This window comes from Ambystoma mexicanum, chromosome 10 (genome assembly GCF_040938575.1).
Source record: "Ambystoma mexicanum isolate Mex_15411 chromosome 10, UKY_AmexF1_1, whole genome shotgun sequence".
In the NCBI taxonomy this organism is placed as follows: Eukaryota; Metazoa; Chordata; class Amphibia; order Caudata; family Ambystomatidae; genus Ambystoma; species Ambystoma mexicanum.
Window position 1 is genome coordinate 1484111380 of NC_090932.1, and position 23914 is coordinate 1484135293.

Here is a 23914-nt window from a genome sequence, read left to right on the forward strand (position 1 = left end):
GTTTGAGTAATATATCAGATGTTATAACATAATCAGTGCAGGCAGCCGTATTATGGGCATGAGTAATATGGGCATGTTTGTTCAAAGACTGCTGAAGTAGCCACCAGACATCTTTGAAGAGAAAGGTGGTCCATCATGTCTTTTAGATGCTCAGCAGCACTAGACATCGGCCTTGCAGTACCTTTGGAGCTGTCCATTGCAGGATCATGAATGAAGCTAAAATTGCCAGCCCAGGTGGCCTGTGGTGAATCAACATTAGGGCCATAAATATTCTTCAACAGGGTTTTCTTGTTCCGCTAAATCCCCCACCATGCAAACAGAGTGCCTTTCCGGAGCTACAATAGTTTAATGATATACATATTGCAGAGCTTTATGAATAAACATGGCTGTCCTCTAAAAGCAGAAAAAGACAAAATGTCTATATGGACTCCATGTTTTTGCAAAATCTGGCAAGGTATTCGACATCCAAATGTGTTTCTTGCAAAAAGAGAATATTCGTTCAATGTCTAAGGGCATAGGTCTGGACTTTATGCTTTTTTTAAATTACCCAGACCTTGGACATTCCATGACAATATTGTTATTTCCCTAGCTATCCCGCTCTATGTAGCATGTAGGCATAAATCTAAAAATACATTCTGTCGCCATAAATAGATTGAATAGATTCTCGTAAGTCAGTCATTTTATCAAACATTATTATTAATTACTGGACACTAACGGCTCATGTCTGTAGCAAGCCCACCTCCCACTCACACTGATAAATCCTGCTACCCCATGACAGAGTCCCAACAGAGCATCAACAAATCACTTGTGAGTCACAGAAAGAGAGTTATGAGTCAGCTGACCAACCGGGGACAAAGACCACATCACACCATGCTGTACTTTAATTACCACTATCGAATATTCACATATTGCAGTAAGCATCTTACAAGCGTCATCTTATCCACAAGGTTTTGCATCCAAATATTACCTATTGTGACAGCCCAGATACCCACCATAGTTAAGGAAATGGATCGGTCAACAGACCATTGTCACTTTGCTTTGGGTGAGTAGCTGGCTCAAGCCTGTCTCTCGGCAAGTTGCATCATTGTCTCCTGATCGCTGGAAAGCGAGGTTTTGCCATCAACAAAGGCACAGAGTTTGGATGGCTATAGCATGGAGTAACTGATAACGCTTTTCACTCGGACGTATCTCAACAGTTTCAAATTACCTTCTGATGCCAGGAAAGAAGAGCAGTGTGGTGATTTCATAGTTCCCCAGCATGGGGTCTGGCATGGATTCACATGCTCATGAATATTCCCAGTCGTCAGGCTGGAAATCCTTGGTAAAGAAAAAATCAGTTTCACTTTCACTTCTGAACTGTCTTACCCCTAACAACCAATCACTGGTCTCTGGGTTATACTGCCCCCAGCCAATGACTGCCCTCTACCTAAGCCCCTCTGGCAGCCATTTTCAGAATTTTACCGCATGTTCAAGTGTTGCGATTTTACTAAGAGTTCTACTCTATTTTTCCGGTCAATGGAGCCTCAAGCTCCATCGAACCATCTTCCGATTAATGGTGACCCGTTTTCGGATTTTTCAGCACCCCTCCAGGGCAATTTTTCGTCAACTTTCTTCTCAGAGGATTCCAGAAGCTTCTTCAAGGCCTACCCCGCATGGAGATGGCAGAGAAGAATGAAGACTTGACGCCTCTGTTCAGGATTTGTCCAGAATGCGGCCTACGGAAAATCTAGTTGGACGATGGGCACTCTGTGTGCCTCTATTGCCTGCATTCAGACCAAACGCACGTGGAGAATGACTGTGCGTTTTTTCCAGGAGATGGTCCCCCGCACCGTGAAGGACGGCGTAGGCGCCCCACTGAGTGGCTCCAGGCCAAGGCCTCTGCTACGGGTGAGTCCCGGCAGCATGCCTTCCCCAGCTAGAAGAAGAAATCTGAGCGGTCTTCTAAGACCTTTGAGGGTGCCCCGGCGACGGGGGCCCAACAGAAGGCCAAGCACTGCGAGTCAGTGGGCACCGGGAGCAAAGTTGCAACGGGCTCCCTGGCGGCCAAGGCGAGCACAGTGTCTCTGGCACCTTCGACCACGAGCCAACGCTCCGGTTCGGCTAAGAAGAGGAAGTCGGACAACCCGTGTAAGCTTCTGGAGAAGCCCCGGATGGACCAGTCAGAGAAGGCCAAGGGGGAGCGGGGCGCTGACCCTCCCCCCAAGGTGAAGGCCCCTAGCTCAACCAGATTCACCTGACGAAGCCTTCCATTGAAGGCGTGGTGGCATCCCTAGCAAAGGCCGCGGACGCGGGTTCGCATGGTACGGTCCCCAAGGCGAGAGTTTCCCTGCCTGCCAGGAGGGAATCATCGTTTCAGCCCATAGAGAAGACACCGGAGAAGGCGATGCCTATCATCTCACCAAATCCATCTCCCCTGGTCGAAAAGAAGGGGGGGCACGGTAGTCCTGCAGGGTACGGACATCTTTTCTACTCTCCAGACCATTTTGGAGAAGAAATTAGTTGAGGCCAAGGCCTACGGGAGGGACCCCAAAGAGGGAGACGTCGAGAGTGGCGATGAGACTGACGAGGAGGAGCAGGCCGTGGAGGAGTTGGAGAACCCTACGCCACTGCCTCCATCGATCCCACTTCCGCCACCTCAGCAACCACCTCAACCCCCATTGGAAACCTTGTGTTGGGAGATTCAGACGAGGATGCCCCTTCCGCCGACGGAAGATCCCGCGGCACCGGAGGATCCCGCGGCAGCGGGGCCATCAGGTGCGCCCCCTACCAAGAAGAGGAGAGTTCAACCTCCACCGCCTTTTCACCCGTCTCTCCGATCCCCACCACCGAGGGAGGATACAAACCCGGACAGGGCAACGACTGCCACAGGCACGGACAATGACGGCAGGTTAGGAGACCTCCCATCTTCGCCGCCCAGAGTCTCACCGCCCGACGAGATCGGCTCGTTCCATGCCATGATCTCTAGGGCCTCGGACCTGTTTCAGCTGACCCCCGAGGAAAAGTATAATTCAACTGTGTGATCTTGGACGGCCCTCTAGCGCCCTCTCATCATCCCAGAACACCTTGATATGGGGACAGCCCCACCACATGTGCCAGTATTTGGCCCTCTCAACACAAAAACACTAACACCCCAGGCTGGCCGATTTAAACATCTTTGAGAGCCTGACCGGATCATATTGCCATCTGTGGAGAAGCTTGATGGCATGGAGTTTATACTGACTCGCAATCGAGATCTGTGAGGCCTCTTTACATATTCTCCCCCAGAGTTCAGGGTCTATATCCAGTCCCATATCCCTTCCCCACCTTTGTCTCAAGTTCTCTGTTGAGCCTTTTCCAGCATTCACCAGTGCACCATACATTGCTGAGACCAGGCCCTTCGTTCCCCTCTTTTTGTCTAGAAGCTCCTCAAATGGGGGTGAGGTCTCTCTGAGTCTTCTCCCTGCACATCTCGCCCATAAGTGCCCACTTTAACTGAAGGTAATGAAAGACTGATAGGGGGCCTATACCCAGAGACTCTTCAGGATCCGTGATAGAAATAAAGGTGCCCGATCGCCAGAGTTTGCCCACCGTCTCTAAGCCTGCCTCAAACCAAGTTTGGAATCTGTCGGGGTTTGGAATGGCCTCCTGAACCCTTTGTGCCCATATTTGACTTGGGGTAAGGCCAAGAGGTAACTCCTTGCATGTCAGCCCGCTCCCGCCAAATCTCCCATATGGTGCCCAGTATCGAGTGGTCTCTAATCCTTCGTAGGAGCTTAGTTCTCAGTACCCAGTGCCACTCTACAACCGTGGCGGGGCTAGATAGTTGTTATCCAGGTCGACCCATGCAGTGCAGCCCCTTTCTGTCTTCGCAGGTGGGGTATGAGGACGATACGACGTCCTTTCATCGCCTGCATTTTCATCCCCTGGCATTTTAACGTGCACATTCCATCGAAAAGGCTCATCGAAATTTTAGGGGGGGGTGGGAAAGGGCAGATAAGGGTTTGGGCGGGTAGGCAATAGCCAAAAATAAGTGAGGGTGGGGTGATGGGGGAGACCCCCCCCAAAAAAACAAATAACGATGAGCATTTTTGATGGAATGTGCACGTTAAAATGACTGGGATGAAATTGCAGGCGATGAAATGACATGGAGCTATGAGGACCCTCAAATGTGCCTCTTCAAAGTATTTTCTTAAATCCAAAACGGAATTTTATGTAGAGGGATCACTCGTTCTTCAGGTTCACATAATCAAGGTAATCCCGGTATCCTACTGATGGTTTGAAATTTAAATTACGTGCCACCAATGAGGCACCAGACGCATTTGCGGCTACATCGCTTTGAAATTTATCATGAGCGACCCGCTTTACCATTTCCTTCGACTGGGTGGTTATTGAGCTTGGGTTAGCCCAGAGTGACCCGATATCAAGGTCCTCTAAAGTCTTCTATCACTTTCTATGGAGTTCACTTTGCAGCCTTGGACAGCTTAAGAAGGTAATTTTTGGGAAAATCCAAGTGGGTTTCAACTTCTCGTATCTGAACGGCTGTCACTGCTCACCGCAGAGTACCATGGCTTTACCACACTAGTTAGAAGCTATCTACAATCACAAGGAAGTGTTCCGACATTTCTAGAGGGCTGCCGCGTCAGGAGACGTTGCAGCCCATTCCAAGATGGCTGCCGCATCAGGAGGCATTGCGGCCCATTCCAAGATGGCAGCCATCATCTACGTTGAGATGTCAGAGGATTCTAGTTTGGATTCAATCAGAAGATTGACTGGAGGATAAGAGAGGACCGTGGAGATTTGGTGACACATCTTGATGCTCTGTGACCATGAGTACCGAGTGGACTCTGCCTTGTTTCCACTCTCTTTCCTCCTATTTTCCCTGCCCCAGTGCCTCCCTCCCGTCTCCCTTTTCCTCGCTCCTGAGTCTTCCATTCCTGTGAGATTCTACTTACTGTGTAAACCCGTACTCATCCCAGTGCTTGATTCATGAAATTCCCTTCTATCAGTCCTGTGCTGTAGCCTTGGACTTGTCTCTCTTGGAATTCCTGTCCGCCCCATTCTGAACATGTATTACTCTATTGGATTCCGCACTGTTGACTTTATTATTATCACCTCTACCTCACAGAGCCTTTCCTCTACCCCAATCGGAGTGTGGTAGACCCCCCACCCCCAGTAGCGGCTCTGCAGGAATAGAGGTAGACAAAAGCATATACCTGTCACTATGCATCAAAAGAGAGAGTAGGCAATAAACCCCTGCAATGGGTTAGCCACCCTCACTCATCCACACAGGACTGATCTACTGTCATATAATATATTGAGGGTCTACTGTTCAACATGTACCATATACAGTAAGACAATATATAGTACTTTATATAGATGTCCCACACTTAATAAACATTCACAAATGCTCATTAACTGATTCTCAATAAAGAACACTATATGAATACTCCTACACTCTCCTGAAAAGTGTATTTCTTTTTATTAAGGGAAATAAGTTAAAAAAAAGTAATACAAAAAGTATTGCCACTATTATTGTAACTGCACATAACACACTCAATATGAAAAAGGTTATACATGAAAACACTGCTTTCATTTCCTAGCCTTCATCTCTATTCTAAATGAGACAACCATCTCAGAAACATAATAGCTCCTTAAAAGTATTTGCATGCAGTGAGAAACCTGAAGGTTTCTCCCTGGCTAGTTCCCGTGGATCTGTCATCCAGGTGGCCAGGACACGGCCATCGCTATTGGATCCAGTTCCTGGGGGTGCACTAGTGAGGGAGGATCAACTGGATGAGGGGTCCTTGGGGAGTAGGAGTGGGACACAGACGGCTGAGATGCAGTATCCCCCTTCTTTTGACATCTTTTCCCCATCCTACTATGTAGGATATTACAAAACGCCCCTCCTTACTGACACAAACACTTTCACACAGCATGGAAGACAACGGACTAACACCGGAGCCGTTTACCCGACATGTCTCAATACAAGGGTCAGGAAATGTCAGGCAATTGACCCGAATAACACACACCTGACAGCCCTTTCCCTTCCCCACAGGAATAAAAGGTGCAGCATGAAAGCACAAAGAGAGCAATGTAGACCGCACAACGTGAGAGCAAACTAAGCACGGCAGTTCAAGAGGAGAAAGACGGCGCAGACTGAGAGACTGACAAGGAGAGAAGCGACCTTGCCCTTTCCGAACAAGGCCAGTGAAACCTTCGCAGAGGGAATCATAATGCTGCGAACAATAGCCAGCGTGTGTTGCAGCAGATGTCTACGGTACAATAAACCCTCCTCCGCTGATAACCAAGCCGGGAAGAGACGCAGGTCTCTATGGTTTCAACCTTGACTCGAAGAAGAAAGCCAAGCAGTTCATCACAGCCGGTGAGTCTAGGGAAAATAAGAAACCGAACTGTGTTGAACGATAAGGAGCCAGCGGCTAATTTGAACTTTGAAATTGTAAAGATACGATTGAAGAAAGAGGAGGAAAGCCAGCAACAGAAGAGGCTGGCACCACGTGGTTGCTCAAGCCGGAAACTCTGGGCGATAACCCGAGGGTAGAAACTACCGTATCCAGAAGCCCTTGGGAAGAGGCGAAAAGAGGTCAAAGTGGTCATACAGGAGGTCTAGCAAAATCCCTGTACAATGGAAGGTCTTTGACCGGCAAACTATTAAGAAAGCAAGGGAAGTTAATCCTGCACCAAGAGAGAGCAAGGGAAGTGAATCCCGCAATCAGAAAAAGTAAAAGGAAATTGAGAAGTGGCAAGAGTGAACCCGGTAGAGGGATGCCAATAGAAAGGAGCAAAGTCTAAAGTCCCAAGAAACAGTGGGCCGGTCTGGGAACTACGGTACCAGTAAGCTTGCCGGTACCGTAGTTCCCGGACTGGCAAACTACGAGTTGTGCTCGCGGGTGCCTTTCTGCCCCCGGGTGCCTTACTGCCCGCCAGGTTTGACCTGACTGGCAGAGCGGCACCCGCAAGCACAGCATGTCGGATGCACTGGCACCATTCTGAATGATGCCGGTGCATTCGACCTCCCCATTCCCATTGAGCCCTATAGGGATCAAATCGGAATTGGGGTACTCCATTCTGACACCCGCAAATGGGCAATTACCGGGTCCAGCAGGGCCGTAATGACCCGGTAATTGCCCATTCGCGGATGCCAGAATGTTTCTGAAGTTTGGCGGCAGCCTGCCGGTTTTGCCGGCAAGGCTAACGCTAAACTTATAATGAGGCCCAGTGTGGTGACAAAAGTGAACCCGGCAGAGGGATGTCCACGAGAATTGTTTAAAAAGACATTAAGACTGCTGAAAGTTAAGAGGTGGACCTGGAAGAGGGAGGTTGAGAACCAAGATAAATATTCAAAAGGGGTCTGTGCCTGGAAGAGGGGGACCCAGGGGTGACAAATCCTCACCTAGAGTGCTTTCAGAAAGGAACTTTCTGTCTGTTGTTTTGTTTCGTATCTTTTGGAACTATCAGACCTTCGGAAGCAGGAGACTCAGCCGCCAAAGGTTCTGATATCGATAAAGAACTGTTTGAGGTGTCTACGTCCGGAAGAAGGGGACCTAATGGTGAAGCCATCACCCAACGTGAACTGTGGAATAGAAAATTGTGTTTGTTTTTGTTCCCAAAAATCTATCCAATGGTACAAATTCCTAAACACCAATCATGCTACTGGCGGATGCCACCAACTCCATAACACTTTTTCCGTTGCCTTAGATCTAGGTGGCACCAGGACATTACAAGTCCCTGTGGCTGTGAATAGCAGGCTGCGGAAAATGTCAGTCCCCATTCCCGTGATAGGACTCCACAGGAATGGGGACGCAGAAGCACTGGCACCATTGCTAACAGGGCCAGTGCTTCCATGACAACTCTGCTTTCTGGGGCCATTGCGCCGCAGAGGCCCCGGAAAGCAGAGTTGTAGTCTGCCGATCCGGAAAGGGTACTGGTACATTGATACTGGCACCCTTGATTCCAGACCGGCAGACTTATGAGGCCCATGATCCCTTAAAGGCTGTAACAAAGCCTTAAAAGAGATTTGGTGTCAATTTAATATGATAATGCTGCAAATATAAGGCCAATCTGAATAACATCATTCCATAGGTATTGAGCTGACTACTATAGGTACGAGTGCTTCCCTATTTATCTCAATTAAAAAGAGTAGTTCTTTCAAAAAGCCAAAGGAAAAGGCTTCCTGGACCTCTGGATTCAAAAATGCAGTTTCAATGCTTCAAAATAAGGGTACACAAAAAGGAGCAGAATCACCCCCTCCCCTCCCCATAGTTCTGAATGGGAAAGGTATTTCCAGCCTGCTTCAGGTCCTCAGCTCTGCTTCCAGCCCGACAGTGTTTTTCCAGGATCTCTAAAATGCTTCTGAGCGCCACTCCCAGACACTGGGCCTCATTACGTGTATGGCGATCCAGAAACAAGGGTGCTCCTAGCAACATACCAGCACCCTTTCTGGACTGCCATACTCCGAGCATGCCGGTAGGGCCATGGATCCACTGGCAGGCCTGACCTGCCGGGAAATCGGGCCCCTACCGGCATGTCTCTCACTGAAGCACCGGCCGTTGCTTCAGTGTCCCCATTCCCATGGAGTCTTATAGGACTACAGTCCTATAGGACTCCATGGGAATGGGGATTTACTGTTCCGCCACCATTTGTTATACTTGCTGTACACCGAGTACATTATCAGTATATAAACATTTCCTCAGTCACATCCGGTAGGCACGGGAGCCACGTCATGCTTCCATTGTAGTCCATTTAGAGCATTGTTTATTGTTTACTAGAACATCAAGTACTATTTACATACATAAAACATACATAAAATAGCCACTGGAACAAACAAATCCTAAACCACTGGATCACAGTGCAGAAACTGTAGTGCCTACAGTGTCCTTCTGTGTTCCAAAACAACTGATAGCTTGGCCTGAAAGACAGACTTTCACAGAGGACAGTGGAAGAAGTCATCTATAATTGTTAATTTGCAAATAACTCAAATGTGACTTTTCCCTGTTTGACTAGAATACATGTCACTGTATTTACCAACCTGAAAATCTTCTCACCATGAAGCAAGATTCTAATAATTTGTCACAGGGTGTTTCTTTTCTATCCATCCTCAAACAGTGTGGAACCCTACTAAGACCAGCCAGGTTTCACCTCAACCAACTATGGCCATCTTTTGACATTGGCTAGTTCAACTAGTCTGATTTGAACATCATGCACTCTAGACGTAACTCCACCTATTTCAGCCAACAGCTTGGAATGACTATTCTTTGGCACTTGTAGGATTTCTTGAAGTGTGGCATCATGTGCTCCATGCGCTCCACATGAAGTGCCATGTAGAAGAGAGGCCATCTTGTCTATGGATGACTGTTGCTGGTGGTAAGCAAATTCCTGTAGGTTTTGACTGCCCTCAGTACTAGTTTTGCAAGGTCTAGTCATCACCCAACAGAGCAAGATGTATTGAATTGCTATATACCAGAAATTGAATCTGGGGCCTATACCATGGCCAAGAGCCAGCTATGCACTTGTGCTGGGAAAGGGAGCTCAGAGCCAACCAACATTCTGCCCAGATGGATGCTCAAGGTCCTGAATTAGGGGTGCATGGATGCAAAGTTCAATGTAAAAGAAAAAGAGGCCAGTCTGTAATATTTTCTCTTACCAGGATGTGTATGGTAGGAATGCAGTCGCTGACGAGTGCAAGGATAAGATTTATGGCTGGTCTTTACAGGTGACTGCTTTCCCCTACATAGCAGGGCAGAATTCTGTCTACTGACATGTTGATAGGGCCATTCAGTGTTTCTCTCATTATGCCATGACCCTTGCCACGCAGCCTGCACCGTGTGGCTAATTGTATGCCGCTCCATACCAGTACCTTGGGCTTGCCGTCCCTGTTATCTGGGTCAGAGTGCGCTGGGGTGAATAGTCACAATTGCTTGATATTTGATGCTGTTGCAATCTCCAGCCAGCTGCTGCCTGTTCCCTCTGCTGTAGAAACAACCTGCTCAGCACTCCTCGCACGTCAGCTGCTTGGTCCAGAGATCTGCTAAGCTTCTCCAACACCCTTCTCAACTTCCCATTCTGCACTTCCCCATGGAGCACACCTCTTGTCCAGTGAGCCCTCGAGCACGGATCACCATTTCCAGTCCATGGAACTCGGGAAGAAGGGTAACACATACACCAGCAGCTGTGTGTGATGTCTGTACACCACATTATGTAGAAAATGCCCCCACCACAGAGATATGGATGAATATATACAAGCAAAAGTACTATATTTTAGCAGCCCGGGGTGTGAGGGCTCCATCACATGTGTCTTCACTCTGCTACTCCATCCTAGTTCTCTTGATGTGTTCTTTATAATTTAGTTCATGGCCCATATAGGAACCTAGTAACGTGGCAGTCTTCGAGAGGAGAGAGCATGGAGAAGCAATACATATTTAGGAGACCGTCTTCAATTCTAGCTGGATATCTACTTCAGTTGATCAAGATAAACTGTTCTTATTCAGTTTAGTTTGAGACACACTGTGCGCATCCAGGTTTGAATAGGGTCTAGTCAAGCATTTGAAATTATTGGCTGAGAACACTTTGAGATAGTGCTAAGTGTTGTCTGGTTATTGGTATCCTGATATTGTGTCTTTTCCAAAGCAGCTGCCGAGCTGTGGAATAAACTTCCTCTGGAACTATCTGGCCTTTAGAAAGGCAGTTAAAACCTTCCTATTTTAGCATGCTCTTTGTTGGTTCTCTGGCTGAGATTCCCTCTCTCTAGCGCCATGATACTCTAGGGTGACCATGCACTTTATAAATAGGCTTAACATAACATAACATAACATTGTGATTGGTTATATTTAGCTTGCATGGATTAAACAAGAGCCACATAATCTTCTGTCGGTGTCAGTACGTTTACTCATTTTCAGGATGGGTTGTCTTGTGCAGACATCCGTATGAACAATTTTGATTAGGTTTTTGACATGGACACAAAAATCTAAGCAAACCGGTTTATTTTTTAAAATTGTATTTTATTGATAATTCGAACAACACAAAAAGAATTCTCGCTTTAGGACATTACAGGGCACAACATCAGGGAGGTGGGCTGGGACAGAGGAAATGAGTAAGGGGTCAGATGGAGAAAAGAAAGTAGGGAAGGTAAGTACAAGATATTCTTCACAGAAGACGTTTGTTTTCATTACAGTGATGAGTAAGTGCAAGATCGTTGTGTAGGAGCCTGATGATGTGCAGATGTCACAGCGCCCCACCTAAACATTCTGTTAACAGCTGATGATATGAAGCAGAGATCAAGGTCTGTTTAAAGGGAGGATTGATTCAATAAGTGCCGTTTTAAGGAGTCTCTTAAATCTCGAGGGTTAATCCTGAGATTTTAAGTCTTGAAGTAGGTTTTCCCAGAGAAGGAATCCTTGTATGTATGGCACTTTAGATCCAGTTAATAATTTCTTTGAAGGGTGTATTGCCAATCGCCCAAATTAGTGCTGCATTTGTGATGTAATTAATTTGTAGGTGAAATAGTTTTAAGCGGGGAAAGGGGAACATGCCTCATGCACTAGTTGAAAATGAGCTTCTTTGTTTGTCTAACTGTTTGGCTGATGTTTTTTCGATTTGCTATTGCCTTTCCAATAGAAACAACTAAACTGCCCGAATATAAATGTTGTAATTGATCTGTCTTGTCTTCTCAATTAAACAGCAATTTTGTGGTCTCTACTTATAACGCTGCTGTGCTGCACGTGACAACGGATGGGACCAAGCTTAGACGGTTACTGCAGGAGCCTTATGATGTTGTCCACGGTATTGCCTGCCACCCTACTCAGCCTCTTCTTGCCATTGGGAGCTACAGCGGTATCCTGAAAGTTTGGGACTACAAGACAAAAAATCAGTTTGTAAGCAGGATCTTTGAAAAGGGCAAACGTCTACATTGCCTCTCCTATAACCCTGATGGTAAATATCAAAACCCTTTTCTTTTAGAGTCTTCCATTAGTCTTGGGTAATGGTTTTAATGGTGGCACAGCAGGAACTGAATGTAACTTCATGATGCAAGTGTGTTCTGTACTGTACTTTGTTTTGATTGGAAGTGGGAGTATTTCATCAAGCACAACATCATTGCAGGCCCATTCAACAAAAGGGGAAGGATGTTAGTTTTCTAGCATTCGATGTTTCATAGATTCACATGCTTCAATAATTCCTCGACATTAGGCTAGGAGTCCTCGGTGCATGCAGGGACTCATAACAGCTTTGGCGGAATGCCTTTCAGAAATACCAATGGTGGCTGTTAGAGTTACTGCTCCAGGTAATCAGAGGGGGTGTGCCCGTTTACAGGAATACCGCCTGTACAGCAATTAAAGGTTGTAGATTTACTGAAATCCTGCTGACTCTATTTCAGAAAACCTGCATGTATTGTTTTAAATATTGTTTTGTCATTTGCATCTTCAACTTGAAGATGGAAAGGGATTATGTTCAGTATCTGACCATACCACTATTGGACAATTTTTTTTATAATTAGGTGAATGGTCATTATTGAACCTTCTTTGCATTATTTTGCAAATTAAGTCTACATGCACAATGTTTCTCCTGCCTCCCCCTTAATACAGAAAAAACAATGTAACCTTCAGGGAACTTTCTGCAATTTTTACCTTTACATCTTGGGTTGCAGTAAAGATTGGATTCATTTCTGGTGGTGTTTAATCTGGCAGCCAGGCAGCATTTACTGTTGGCTATAATCATGTGCGGTTAGGAAATAAAATTCTCTGACTGGGCTTGATGTCTTCCTGAATATCACTGGTGCTGCATTGCAAAATCCAGTTGAGGCCTGTCCAGGATAACAGTTGAACAATGGCGATCTACTGAAAGACATTGTCTTTCAATTACTGACGTCCCCCTTCTCCTTGTGAATGTATGCTTCTTTAGGAGGTTGCAGAGTGCATTGCAACCACTTTACAACAAAAGGCACCCGGTCAGAGGAGGAGACTCTGCTCCACATAAACATTGAGGGATTGAGTGTCAAGACTATCTTCCTCAGAGTCATCAGAATCGGTCTCAAAGTATTCTTCCTCCTCACCTGAGGTCCTGGCCTCCGGAAATGGAATCTTCTTCCTTCCCATTGTCCGATAGTCCTTTTTTTAATGAAGATAAGGCCGACAATGAAAGGAAATCACTGTGACCATGAGAAGTCAGCAGGCCAGTGACTTTGCATCCAGAGTTGCCAATAATCAGGGAAAAAAGCCTCTCGGCACAAACAAACCTTTGTAGTTCCGGGATCAGCTGTGAAGGTATGTTCAGTGTTAAAACACCTTTCCAGTAAAAGAGCTCCTGATGGGCCCTAGGATCCAGTTCTGGATGGTACAATAGGAGAGTTGCTGAACTAGTAGGCAGGAGGACTTGGATGAGAAGGTAATGAACCTGATAGAGTACAGGGAAGGAAAGTGGGGTGACAAAGGGCAGTTGAGGAATTATTGTATGAATAGCTAAGCCACTGGTGAGAGCAACAACCGATAGGCAGGTCAGGAAAGAAACAGTGGAGAGCGTTTTCAGGGCGAGACCTGAAGACAAGATGAAACCACAGGGAGACAGAGAGGAGATCAGGCCGCCGGAAGAAACGGGAGAGTAGCGGACGGCACAGTCGGAGAGAACCGACAAAGAGAGGGAGAGAGAAAGAGAGAGAATGGGCCGCGAGTGGGAGGGATCTGCCGCGGACGACAGAAGAGGGAGAGCAGGGTTGCGGGCGGGGAAGGAACCTCTGCGGGAGGCAGGAGAGAAAGAGAGACCGCAGGCGGGGAAGGAACGCCACGGAGGGATGTGAGCAGGCGATCAGCTAGGCAACAAGGTCAGGACCTAAGGAAGGAAGCAGAGCACCACAAAAAGGGAAATTACAGAGTGGCAACTCAAAGGAGAAAGTGCAAAGAGTTGCAATGCGCCGGCTGGCAGGAGGAGGTGGCATAAAAGCCTCCCGGCGGCGGCCATGTTGGAAAACAACTAGACTGCATGAGAAAACACAGCGAGCAACATGACGGCAAGATTCAATGGAGGCTATGCCTCCACTGTTTCCATAGGCACCAGGCCCCTGGGATTGTGACAGTATGCCCCCCTCCTGTGCCGGAATCCCCCAGGCTTACCTGGGTGTGCCCGGTGAAACTTACAAACTAGAAGAGGGGTATGGACAAAAGAGACTGGTTCCCAGGAATTCTCAGAACTAGGAGAACCCTTCCATCTCACTAAGTACTCAAGACGACCCCGGTGGTAACAGGAGTCACATATTTGAGCGGCTTTGTATTCCTCTGGGTCAAATATGGGTGGAATCCTTTGGCGAGGTACAGGGCAAACTATGGAATCATGCTCCACAGGGCGCAAAAGGAAGAGCGAAAAACAGGATGAATGCGTCTCAGACTATTGGGAAGTCGTAGCCGAAAGGCCACAGGATTAATCTTCGACACAATCTCGTAGGGATATATGAAGCATGGGGAAAGGTTGGTGGGATGTACCCAATTGGGAAGGAATTTGGTAGATAACCAGACCTTGGATCCGACTATCCAGTCAGGGCTTCTCTTATGGTGCTTATCAGCTTGTGTCTTGTAACACTTCCTAGTCTCCTGTAGGCTCCATTCAGCAGTCTTGTGGGCTTCTGAGATTCTAGCAAGTGAATCCTCCTTAGAAGGGATGTTAGAAGGTAAAGATACCACCAGCAAGATGGGGAGAGGATGTAGACCGTAAGTGCAGAAAAATGGGCTCATACCCAATGCTGTTATTGTAAGCAAGCTCTGTGGTGGGTAGCAGGGACACCCAGTTGTCTTGTTGTTGGTTAATATAACAGCGCAGGTATTGCTCCAATGTGCTGTTAAGACGTTCGGTCTGGCCGTTGGTTTGAGGGTGGAAACCGGATGAAAGAGCCTGATCGATGTTCAATCTTTTGCAGAGGTCTTTCCAGAATCGGGAGGTATATTGGCTCCCTCTGTCCGATACTACTTTCCTAGGCAGCCCATGGAGTATGAAAATGTCCCTGATAAACACTTCAGCCATACAGGATGCAGAGGTAATTCCTGGCAGAGGTGAGAAATGTGCCAATTTGGAAAATGAGTCAACTGTCACCATAATGCAGGAGGAACGCTGCGCGAGAGACAATTGCACAATGAAATCAGTTGTGATGGGACACGAGGAACCAGGCTTTGCTCCAGGAGGCTGATGGGTTTTTAAGTGTTGTGTTTGCTGCGAATGCATACTGGACAGGCTTTAGTGTATTCCACTGTGTCGGTTGCCATTCCTGGCCAGTAAAAAGAGTGTTTGAGGAGATCCACTGCAATGACCTGCGGTACAGGAGTTAATGCACCCAGATAAAGCTGATCTGCGCAATCCTTCGGTAGGAAGAAACAACCTTTGTTTGATGAACAATAGCCCATCTTTCTCTTCAAACTGGTTGCTCGACCTGCTCTCTGTCTATTCCAGAACTCCCCTGGAAGCTTCTTTAATGTCCTGGAGAAAGGTGGAGACCAAGGAAGTGATCTTGGTGTGGGGAAACATGAGCTTCTTGGGGTTCTCGGAGTTCTTGTCGTAATCATAACGGCGGGAAAGTGCATCCGCCAGAATGTTAAGGGTGCCCGGTAGGTAGGTGATGGTAAAGTCATACAGGGCAAAAAAATGGTACCTTGAAGTTCTTATGGTCTGTGCGTATAAAAAAAGGATGTTCTCCGCCTTGGAGAAGATGTTGCCACTCTTCAGAGGCTAGCTTCATAGCCAATAACTCCTTTTCTATAACCTAATAGTTAGTCTGGCTGGGAGACAGAGTCTTAGAGAAGAACGCAATGAGGTGTTCCACGCCCTCATGGGTTTGGAAGAGAGCTGCTCCAATGGCTGCGGATGAAGCGCCAGTCTCCAGTATGAAGCGTTTCGACTGGTCTGGTTGACGGAGGATAGGTGCCATGCAGAAGCGGTTCTTGAGTTGGATGAGGCTAGCTTCAGCAGCTTCAGTCCATCGAAATGGAGCAGAAGATTTTTTAAGAAGACTGGTGATGGGTAATACCACTTCAGAGAACTCCGGATTAAACTTCTGGTAGAAATTGGCAAGTCCGATGAACTGTTGCACCTCCTTCACAGAGTTAGGAGCAGGCCAGTCCAAGATGGCACAGACCTTCTTTGCGTCAATGATGACCCCTTGATCAGAAAGGATGAAACCAAGGTATGGAATGGAAGATGTGGAAAAGACACACTTCTCGGGTTTGCCCAGGTTTGTGTCTGGAATCTGCAGAGTATTTCCTGGACATAGGTCTGGTGGTCTTGTTTGGAGCAAGAAAAAAACAAGCATATGATCTAGATAGACGATGGTAGAGTAAAAAAGCAGATCTGAGAACAATCTGTCCATGAACCTTTGAAAAATGGCAGGGGCATTAACCAAACGGAATGGCATTACTTGATATTCAAAAGGGCCATACGCGGTCCTGAAGGCCGTCTTCCACTCATCGCCTGCGCAAACTCGGATCAGGCTGTGAAAGTCAATGCATGGTCTCAATTCCTTGGAATCCCTTTTGGGAATAAAGAACAGTGAGGCCCCAGCCGGAGAGTGAGAGGGTTTGATGAGACCATTGGTGAGATTCGCGTCCAGGTATTCTCTAAGAACCTGCTTCTCAGCCAAGGAAAGAGAGTACTTCTGCCCAAAGGGTACCAATGCCCCCGGAACAAGATCGATGGCACAGTCCTCGGGTCTATGGGGTGGAAGATCTTGAGGTATCTTCTCAAGGAAAACATCTCTAGGAATTTGACAGGTAAACAGTGGATCCCAGTCAACTCGGTAACAGACACCGTCTTGATGGTCTCGAAACCCAGTCCTTGGAGGCAATTCCTTTTACAGTAGGCGTAATGGAAACTGAGCTGGTTATTTGTCCAATTGATGGACAGGATGTGCTTGCGAAGCCGCCCTATACCCAGGATGACTGATAAATGTGCAGCCCGGGTTATGTCAAACTTAATCCTCTCCAAATGCTGCAGGACGGTTACTTGTAGTTCCTTGGTGGTGTTGGTGATGAGACTCGAGCTAAGGGGCTCACCCTCAACCCCTTCAACCTTCTGGTCCTCCTTCCTCTCAAATCGTCGGAGACCAATCTTCTCAGCCTAGAGTGTGTTGACGAAGTTCCCTGCCGCTCCACAATCCAATAAGGCTAGGGTGTCGATCTTCCGTTCCCCCACTGTCAACTGGATGGTCACTACCATCAGACGGGAATCCTCGGGAGAATTCGGAGACGAAACGGAAAGTGTGACGTAGGGACTGTTCTTGGTGCCTCTGTATCCTGTCCCTTCTAGCACCGAGGACGTCCGTTTCCCGAATGCCTAGGCGGATCCTCGAGCAGTCTCTTAACAGATGGGTATCAGAGCCACAGTACATGCACAAGCAGTTTTCCTTTCTTCTCTTTCGCTCTTTTGGTGTCAGAGGAGCTTGAGCTGTTCCCACTTGCATAGGCTCCTCTTTCAGCTGGCATATGGTTGACTGTGATGGAGAGCTATGCAGGTCCGAAGGCAAGGGAAAACTCTGGTTCTTTCTTCTCTCAGTTTTTCATTCAGATAATCGGTAATCGATTTGCAGGACGGTAGACAGTAGGTCTGGGAAAGAGGAAGGACAGGAAGTTCGAACTAACTTGTCCTTAAGGTCTTCTCGCAGTCCCCGGCAGAAGATGGCGTATTGCACCTGCTCTGGCCAACCAGCCTTGGACGCGAGTTGTTTAAATGTCGTAATATATGATAACAAGTCTAAATTACCTTGACGAACGTCAAGCAATTCCTCACAGGCAACAAATGTGGTCTTGGGTCTTTGGAAGGTCTGTCGGAGAATTGTTATGAATCCACCGTAGTCATCAAGCACTGGATTGGCTTGGGTGACCAGTGGGGTAGCCCAAGGCAGGGCATGCCCCACCATGTGGGAAATCATCAAACCGACACAGTTCTAAATGTGAAATGGATCCCACAGGCCTCAATGAACTCCTTCACCTTCTTAGGCGACCCATTAAATTTGCCTGACGCCAAGGCCATCAGAGGCAAATCTGTAGAATGCTGTTCCTATGCCGTGACCAATTGGCGTAAGATCATATTCTCTGTCTTCAAGTTTTGCACTTCTTGTGTTAAACCTTGGACAGCTGCGACCAGCTCCTGGACCTGTTCAGCAGTGGCCATGGTTATGTTCGGGCATTTGCAAACTGTCAAGAATATCTTCCTCAGAGTCATCAGAATCGGTCTCAAAGTCCCCTTCTTCCTCCTCACCTGAGGTACCGGCCTCCGGAGACGGAATCTTCTTCCTTCCCCTTGTCCGATAGTCCTTTTTTTTATGGAGATAAGGCCGACCACGAAAGGAAGCCACTGTGACCGCGAGAAGTCAGGGGGCCAGTGACCTCGCTTACGCAGTTGCCAATAATCAGGGGAAAAAGCCTCTTGGCACAAAAAACCCCTTGTAGTTCTGGGATCCAGCTGTGAAGGTATGTTCAATGTTAAAACACCTTTCCAGTAAAAGATCTCCTGATGGGACCCTCGGATCCAGGTCTGGATGGAACAATAGGAGAGTTGCTGAACTGGTAGGCAGGAGGACTTGGATGAGAAGGTAATGAACCCGATAGAGTATAGGGAAGGAAAGGGGGATGACAAAGGGCAGTCAAGGAATGATTGTATGAACAACTAAGTCACTGGTGAGAGCAACAACCGATAAGCAGGTCAGGAAAGGAATAGCAAAGAGCGTTTTCAGGGAGAGACCTGAAGACAAGGCGAAACCACAGGGAGACAGAGAGATGATCAGGCCGCTGGAAGAAATGGGAGAGTAGCGGATGGCACAGAGTCGGAGAGAACGAGAGAGAGAGAGAGAAAGAGAACACAGGCCACGAGCGGGAGGGATCCGCCGTGGATGACAGAAGAGGGAGAGCGGGTCTGCGGGCGGGCAAGGAACCACTGCGGGAGGCAGGAGAGAGAGAGAGAGAGAGAGAGAGAGAGAGAGAGACCCTGGGCGAGGAGGGAACCACTGCGGAGGGAGGTGAGCAGGCAATCAGCTAGGCAGCACGGTCAGAGGACCTAAGGAAGGAAGTGGAGCACCGCAAAAAGGGAAATTACAGCGTGGCGATGCAAAGGAGAAAGCGCAAAGAGATGCAGAGCACCGCCTGCCGGGAGGAGGTGGCATAAAAGCCTTCTGGTAGCCATGTTGGAAAAAAACTAGACTGCATGAGAAAACACAGCGAGAACGTGGTGGTAAGATTCAATGGAGGCTATGCCTCCACTGTTCCATAGGCGCCAGCCCCCTGGGATCGTGACATTGAGAGACATCAGGTGGGTGCTAGAATCATTCCTGCCATTGATCAAAGCCATGACGGTCACAGTGCAGACTGACAATACCAGTTCCGTTCACCATGTTAACAAGTAGGGTGGCAATAAAGGCTCAAAGACAAAACTCCTCTCCAAGGAATCACAGAAACGATGTACTTGGGATCTGAAGGAAGGGATCTTCATCCATGCCCAACAATCCAATGTACTGACGGACAGACTGATCAGGCGTGCATCCAAGTCACATGAGTGTGAGCTGTATGAACAGCATCTCTAGGACATCTTCTGCCGGTCACAACAGGTAGTTTTGCAAAATCGGCCAGCAACCCCTTCCTTCGGCTGAACCAAAAAGCTCCCGAGCAAATGCCACACCCAGGAATTCCACTGTCTAGGGGGAGGAGATACAAACAAGTAAAGGTCATGAACCGCCACTTCTCAGGATCCCTGGTAGATGCAAATGAATACACAGCTGTCAGCATAAATGTGTAGTGGCTCTGGTTCAGTGCTGGGATCTAGAGGACTTAACCTGTAGATGGCATTTGGCCACAGTGCCCTGCTGACACCCACTTGCCCCTTTCTATACCCTGTAGACTTGGAGAAAAGGCAGAAATAACCTAAAACCTTAAGGGAAAACTGCCACTATGATACAATCTTCATATCAGCGGAGCATATGTGTTTCAAGCAGAGTCCAGAAGAGAAGGGTTTCAGTAGCTGAACCTGCTCCCCAACACCCCCACTCCCCAATTTCACATGGTGTTCTCTGTCCCCCTCTAGCCTGATGCCATTGCATTCTCTTTCCTCCTCCAAATGGCATTTTTGTGGTTATTGAAAAAAAAGAAATGGAAGGTTTTCATTTCTGAAAAAACTCTACTGCACCATGGAAGATATAGCTATAATTTTGGGAGAACGGGGCATCCCCTTTTCAATAATATATTTTAACAACTACTGGACAGAATAACCCCAGACTCCTCTTGGAAATCGAGTCAATGCTTCATGCCCAAGTTGTTTCAAACCTGGTCCATTTCCGCCAATGGCTTTTGCTCTGCGCTGCGCAGACATGTTGACTTCTTCTCTGTGGGAAAATAGGCTGAAACAGCATGTTTTACTTTCTTTTTTTATTTCAACTTTATTGGCATTTATATAGACATAACAAACAAAGAAACCAGGCAACACAGCCGTATTGTATGTCCCCTGCTTCACACAATACCTGCTGATGCTTACGACTTAACTGTTTCAATGGATATGTCCTAACACCCCCTCCCTCCAACATCCCAATCCTCCCATCCCCCTGACCCTCCTTCCCCCCTCCTTTTTCCCAATCTGACCAGCGTTCAACCACTTTTAGTCACATATCACACATATCACACACTTCTCAGATATCTTTTATGCAGATCCACCTAGTCCAGTTCCATTACAGGTATGAGTCCTCCCGATATCCTCCCCTGGGGCTTCTTCCCCCTCCAATCTCTTTTCTCCCTGTATACATCCATAACCTGATTGTATATATGTCGAGCTAAAATCAGACCAGTCTGCTTCAATCGACCATCGGTCCCCATGAAGGTTTTTTACTTAATAACTTTTTCATTTTATAACAAATCTTTCCCAAAATGTCCCATCTGGGGTGGGGTGGCAGGATAGGGGTGTTTATCGGGGGCGTGGCAAACTTTTTGTTTGCACATTTTTTGCCCAATCTATCATGCAAGTCAAATGTTATGAGCAAATCAATCTTTGGGTTTCCTATGTATCTCGATACTCATAACTATAGTGCGTTGTATAGTGCGTCGTTCGCCGCACTGTAATTACACAGACACAGCCACAATAGTGGCTGTGTAGTTATGGTTAAATTGCTAATCTCATAGGAATAGCACTTTTTGGGTGGCTTATAACTTTGCTCCCTCTGGACGAATCCTCACCAAACTTTGCATAAAAAGTATATGGCCCACTCTGTATTTTTGCAAAGTTTGGTGAGATTTGGTCCAGGGGGGGCAAAGTTATAGGGGGGTCCCAAAATGCATGGAATGTTCTTTAGAACACTACATTGCATGATGAAGTATGTAGTTTACTACACATCTCCCGATAATCCCTGATACTTTTTTGCCAACATTACATTCACAACCCCTTGTATGAAAGGTAAATGCACATGTAATATCATCAGTGATGTCATCAATGATATTTGTGATGTCATCTTTGATGTCCTGGGTGTTAGTCTTAGCAGTGCACGGTGGTGGCGCGAGTTATGGTTGCTTAGTTTACCATAACTGGCGAATTTCAGGGGGTTTTCGAGTTTACTTGTAACCATAACATCCTTTTAACGTTTTTTACTGAATTTCATTGGTTTTTATTAGTGCAACTTAACCATAACGTCCCTTTAACAAAGTTTTTTCATTGAATATATATATATATATATATATAAAAAAGATGAAATGAAAGATGAAATGAAGCATTTGGAAAACATCACAGTATTACAGCTTGTATAGCCCCTCCTGCAGATACCCCGTTATCTGTGCCTGTCTGTACCTGATTTGTATTTTTGCTCAGAAAGGCATGCTTTCATCATCCTAGATTTCTTAAAAATTCACTTCAAAGTTACAGCTCACTTTAATGTGAGCTTTTGTATCTATAGGAAGAGTTTCATTGAAGAGCAGAAATAATGTACATTTTATATTGGAACTGTACACATATGTGTGGGAAACGTACATTTCATTCAAGTGCACTAAAAACTAAATTTGATGTCAGTTTTCAGCAGATGCAAATTGCATAATGTACGAACTGTAAAACTCCTATACTCCTCCTGTATGTATTGAAAACTCACATCAAAGTTAGAGCTCACTCTAATACAAGCTTTTACATCTCTAGGATGCGTACAATATGTGAGCAGAATTAATGTACATTTTTGTTTATGAAGTGTTCACGTACGTGTGGGAGATGTACATTTTGTACATGTACACTAGCAAACCTTTGAAAACTGACATGAAAATCAGGACTATAGCACAACAAAAGCGGTTATGACTGGAAGGTTTAGAATGAATCTTAATCACTGGCATTGCTCTGCACAATCCTCCAGACCTTCATTCTTCACCTGCCAAGCCATTACAAAAGGGAAAAGACCATATGCAAACCAGGCTTGGTCACACCCCAAAAGGGGCCGTCCAGCCTGAACTGCTTGCAGGATCGGACTGGGACAGACAAGAAATAAGCCCGGTCACCCAAAATAAAATGGCCCAGCCCTCGCCTCAAACAAGTGGCCCAGCCCTCGCCTCACGACCCTTGACCTCTGATGACCTCACCGGAAGTGATGTCATTTGACCCCACCCCAAAGTGACATCCTGGGAAGCGATGAAACACAACCTTTCACCCCTTCACAAAACAGGATGTGGCGTCAAATAGCATTGTTCCTAAGTACAATAAATGACTGTGAATTCAAGCAGACGTCGAAGGCCAAATGATAATATGTTATTGTATGGCACTTATGCTTAAGCTCTTTTCTATAGAACAAATATGTATACAATATCACCCAACCTGTGTTGGTACTCATTTATCCACCTAAGAAGGATGAAAGGCTTTTTTGTTTTTTTTTAAATGTGGAAAAAGAAAAAAAAATTTTTTTCAATTTTTTTTTTTCCTTCCAAACCGGCCCAGGCATGGCCCGAAACCGGCCCCACTCCCCTGGGACGATTTCGCCATGGGCCGAAAGGCCGAGGGGCCAATCCGACCCTGACTGCTTGGTCATATCCCTTATTACGGCACACTGTATTATGACACACGATTGTACGATACTCGCTTCTACCACACACGCTCTGCAGAATAAGCAAAATATATATGTACATGTATAATATGTACCTTACACACGCCCAGAATCAATGTACAACTTCTATATGAAAGGCATCCTCGGCTTACCGTTTCAGCCACCCGATATCCTGGTATTACCGGGATATTACTGGCGGCCGCAGAACGGTAAATTCCTATTCCTATGGCGCCCCATAGGACGCCATGGGATGGGAACCACTGAAGCACCGGCACTTTTGTTAACAGTGCCAGTGCTTCTGTGAATTGCCTGCTGGTTGTTCACTGCCCCTTACGGCAGACTTGAAGCATGCCTGTCCGGAAAAGGTGCCGGTAACCGTTGTTACCAGCACCTTATTCCAGACCGGCATGCTCGTAATGAACATCATTTTCTCTGGCTTGAAAAGTGCACAAGTTCCTGGAAATGGCTCCCTTCCCCAGGTTTTTCTCCACCAAAACAAAAGTTCCAAAGTTTTTTAAGGCCTTGGTGTTACACTCCGCTACAGGGGAAATAACTCCCTTCCCCAAGTCTTTTCCACAAACACTGTAATACAAAACCTCAAGGGCATTACTCTTCCTTGGGATACTCATTCAAAGTAACACAATTTGGGTGCGGGTCCCGGACTCGCAAGACACCCAGTATACTCTCCTGCCAGGCTCTCTCATGTAGTTCTGATACACAATGTGGGTGCAGGCCCCAGACTCGCAAGACACCCGTTATACTCTCCTGCCAGACTCTCATGTAATTCCTTTATACAATTTGGTTGCAGGTTCTAGACTCGCCAAACACCTTGTATACTCTCCTGCAAGGTTTTTTCTTTATTCCTGTATTTCTTGTATTCACGCAGTTCCAATATTCTGTATTGTTTTC

At 46.7% G+C, this 23914-nt stretch overlaps 1 protein-coding gene across 1 annotated transcript in view; it reads left to right on the top strand.

Annotated features, from left to right (window-relative positions):
- The window catches only part of CFAP251 (cilia and flagella associated protein 251), a 1318836-nt gene that overhangs the window by 764503 nt on the left and 530419 nt on the right, over positions 1-23914 (top strand). Inside the window, exon 12 of the mRNA XM_069619593.1 lies at positions 11675-11925. Coding sequence (XP_069475694.1) covers positions 11675-11925 — 251 coding nt within the window. The remainder of the gene's footprint in view (positions 1-11674; positions 11926-23914) is intronic.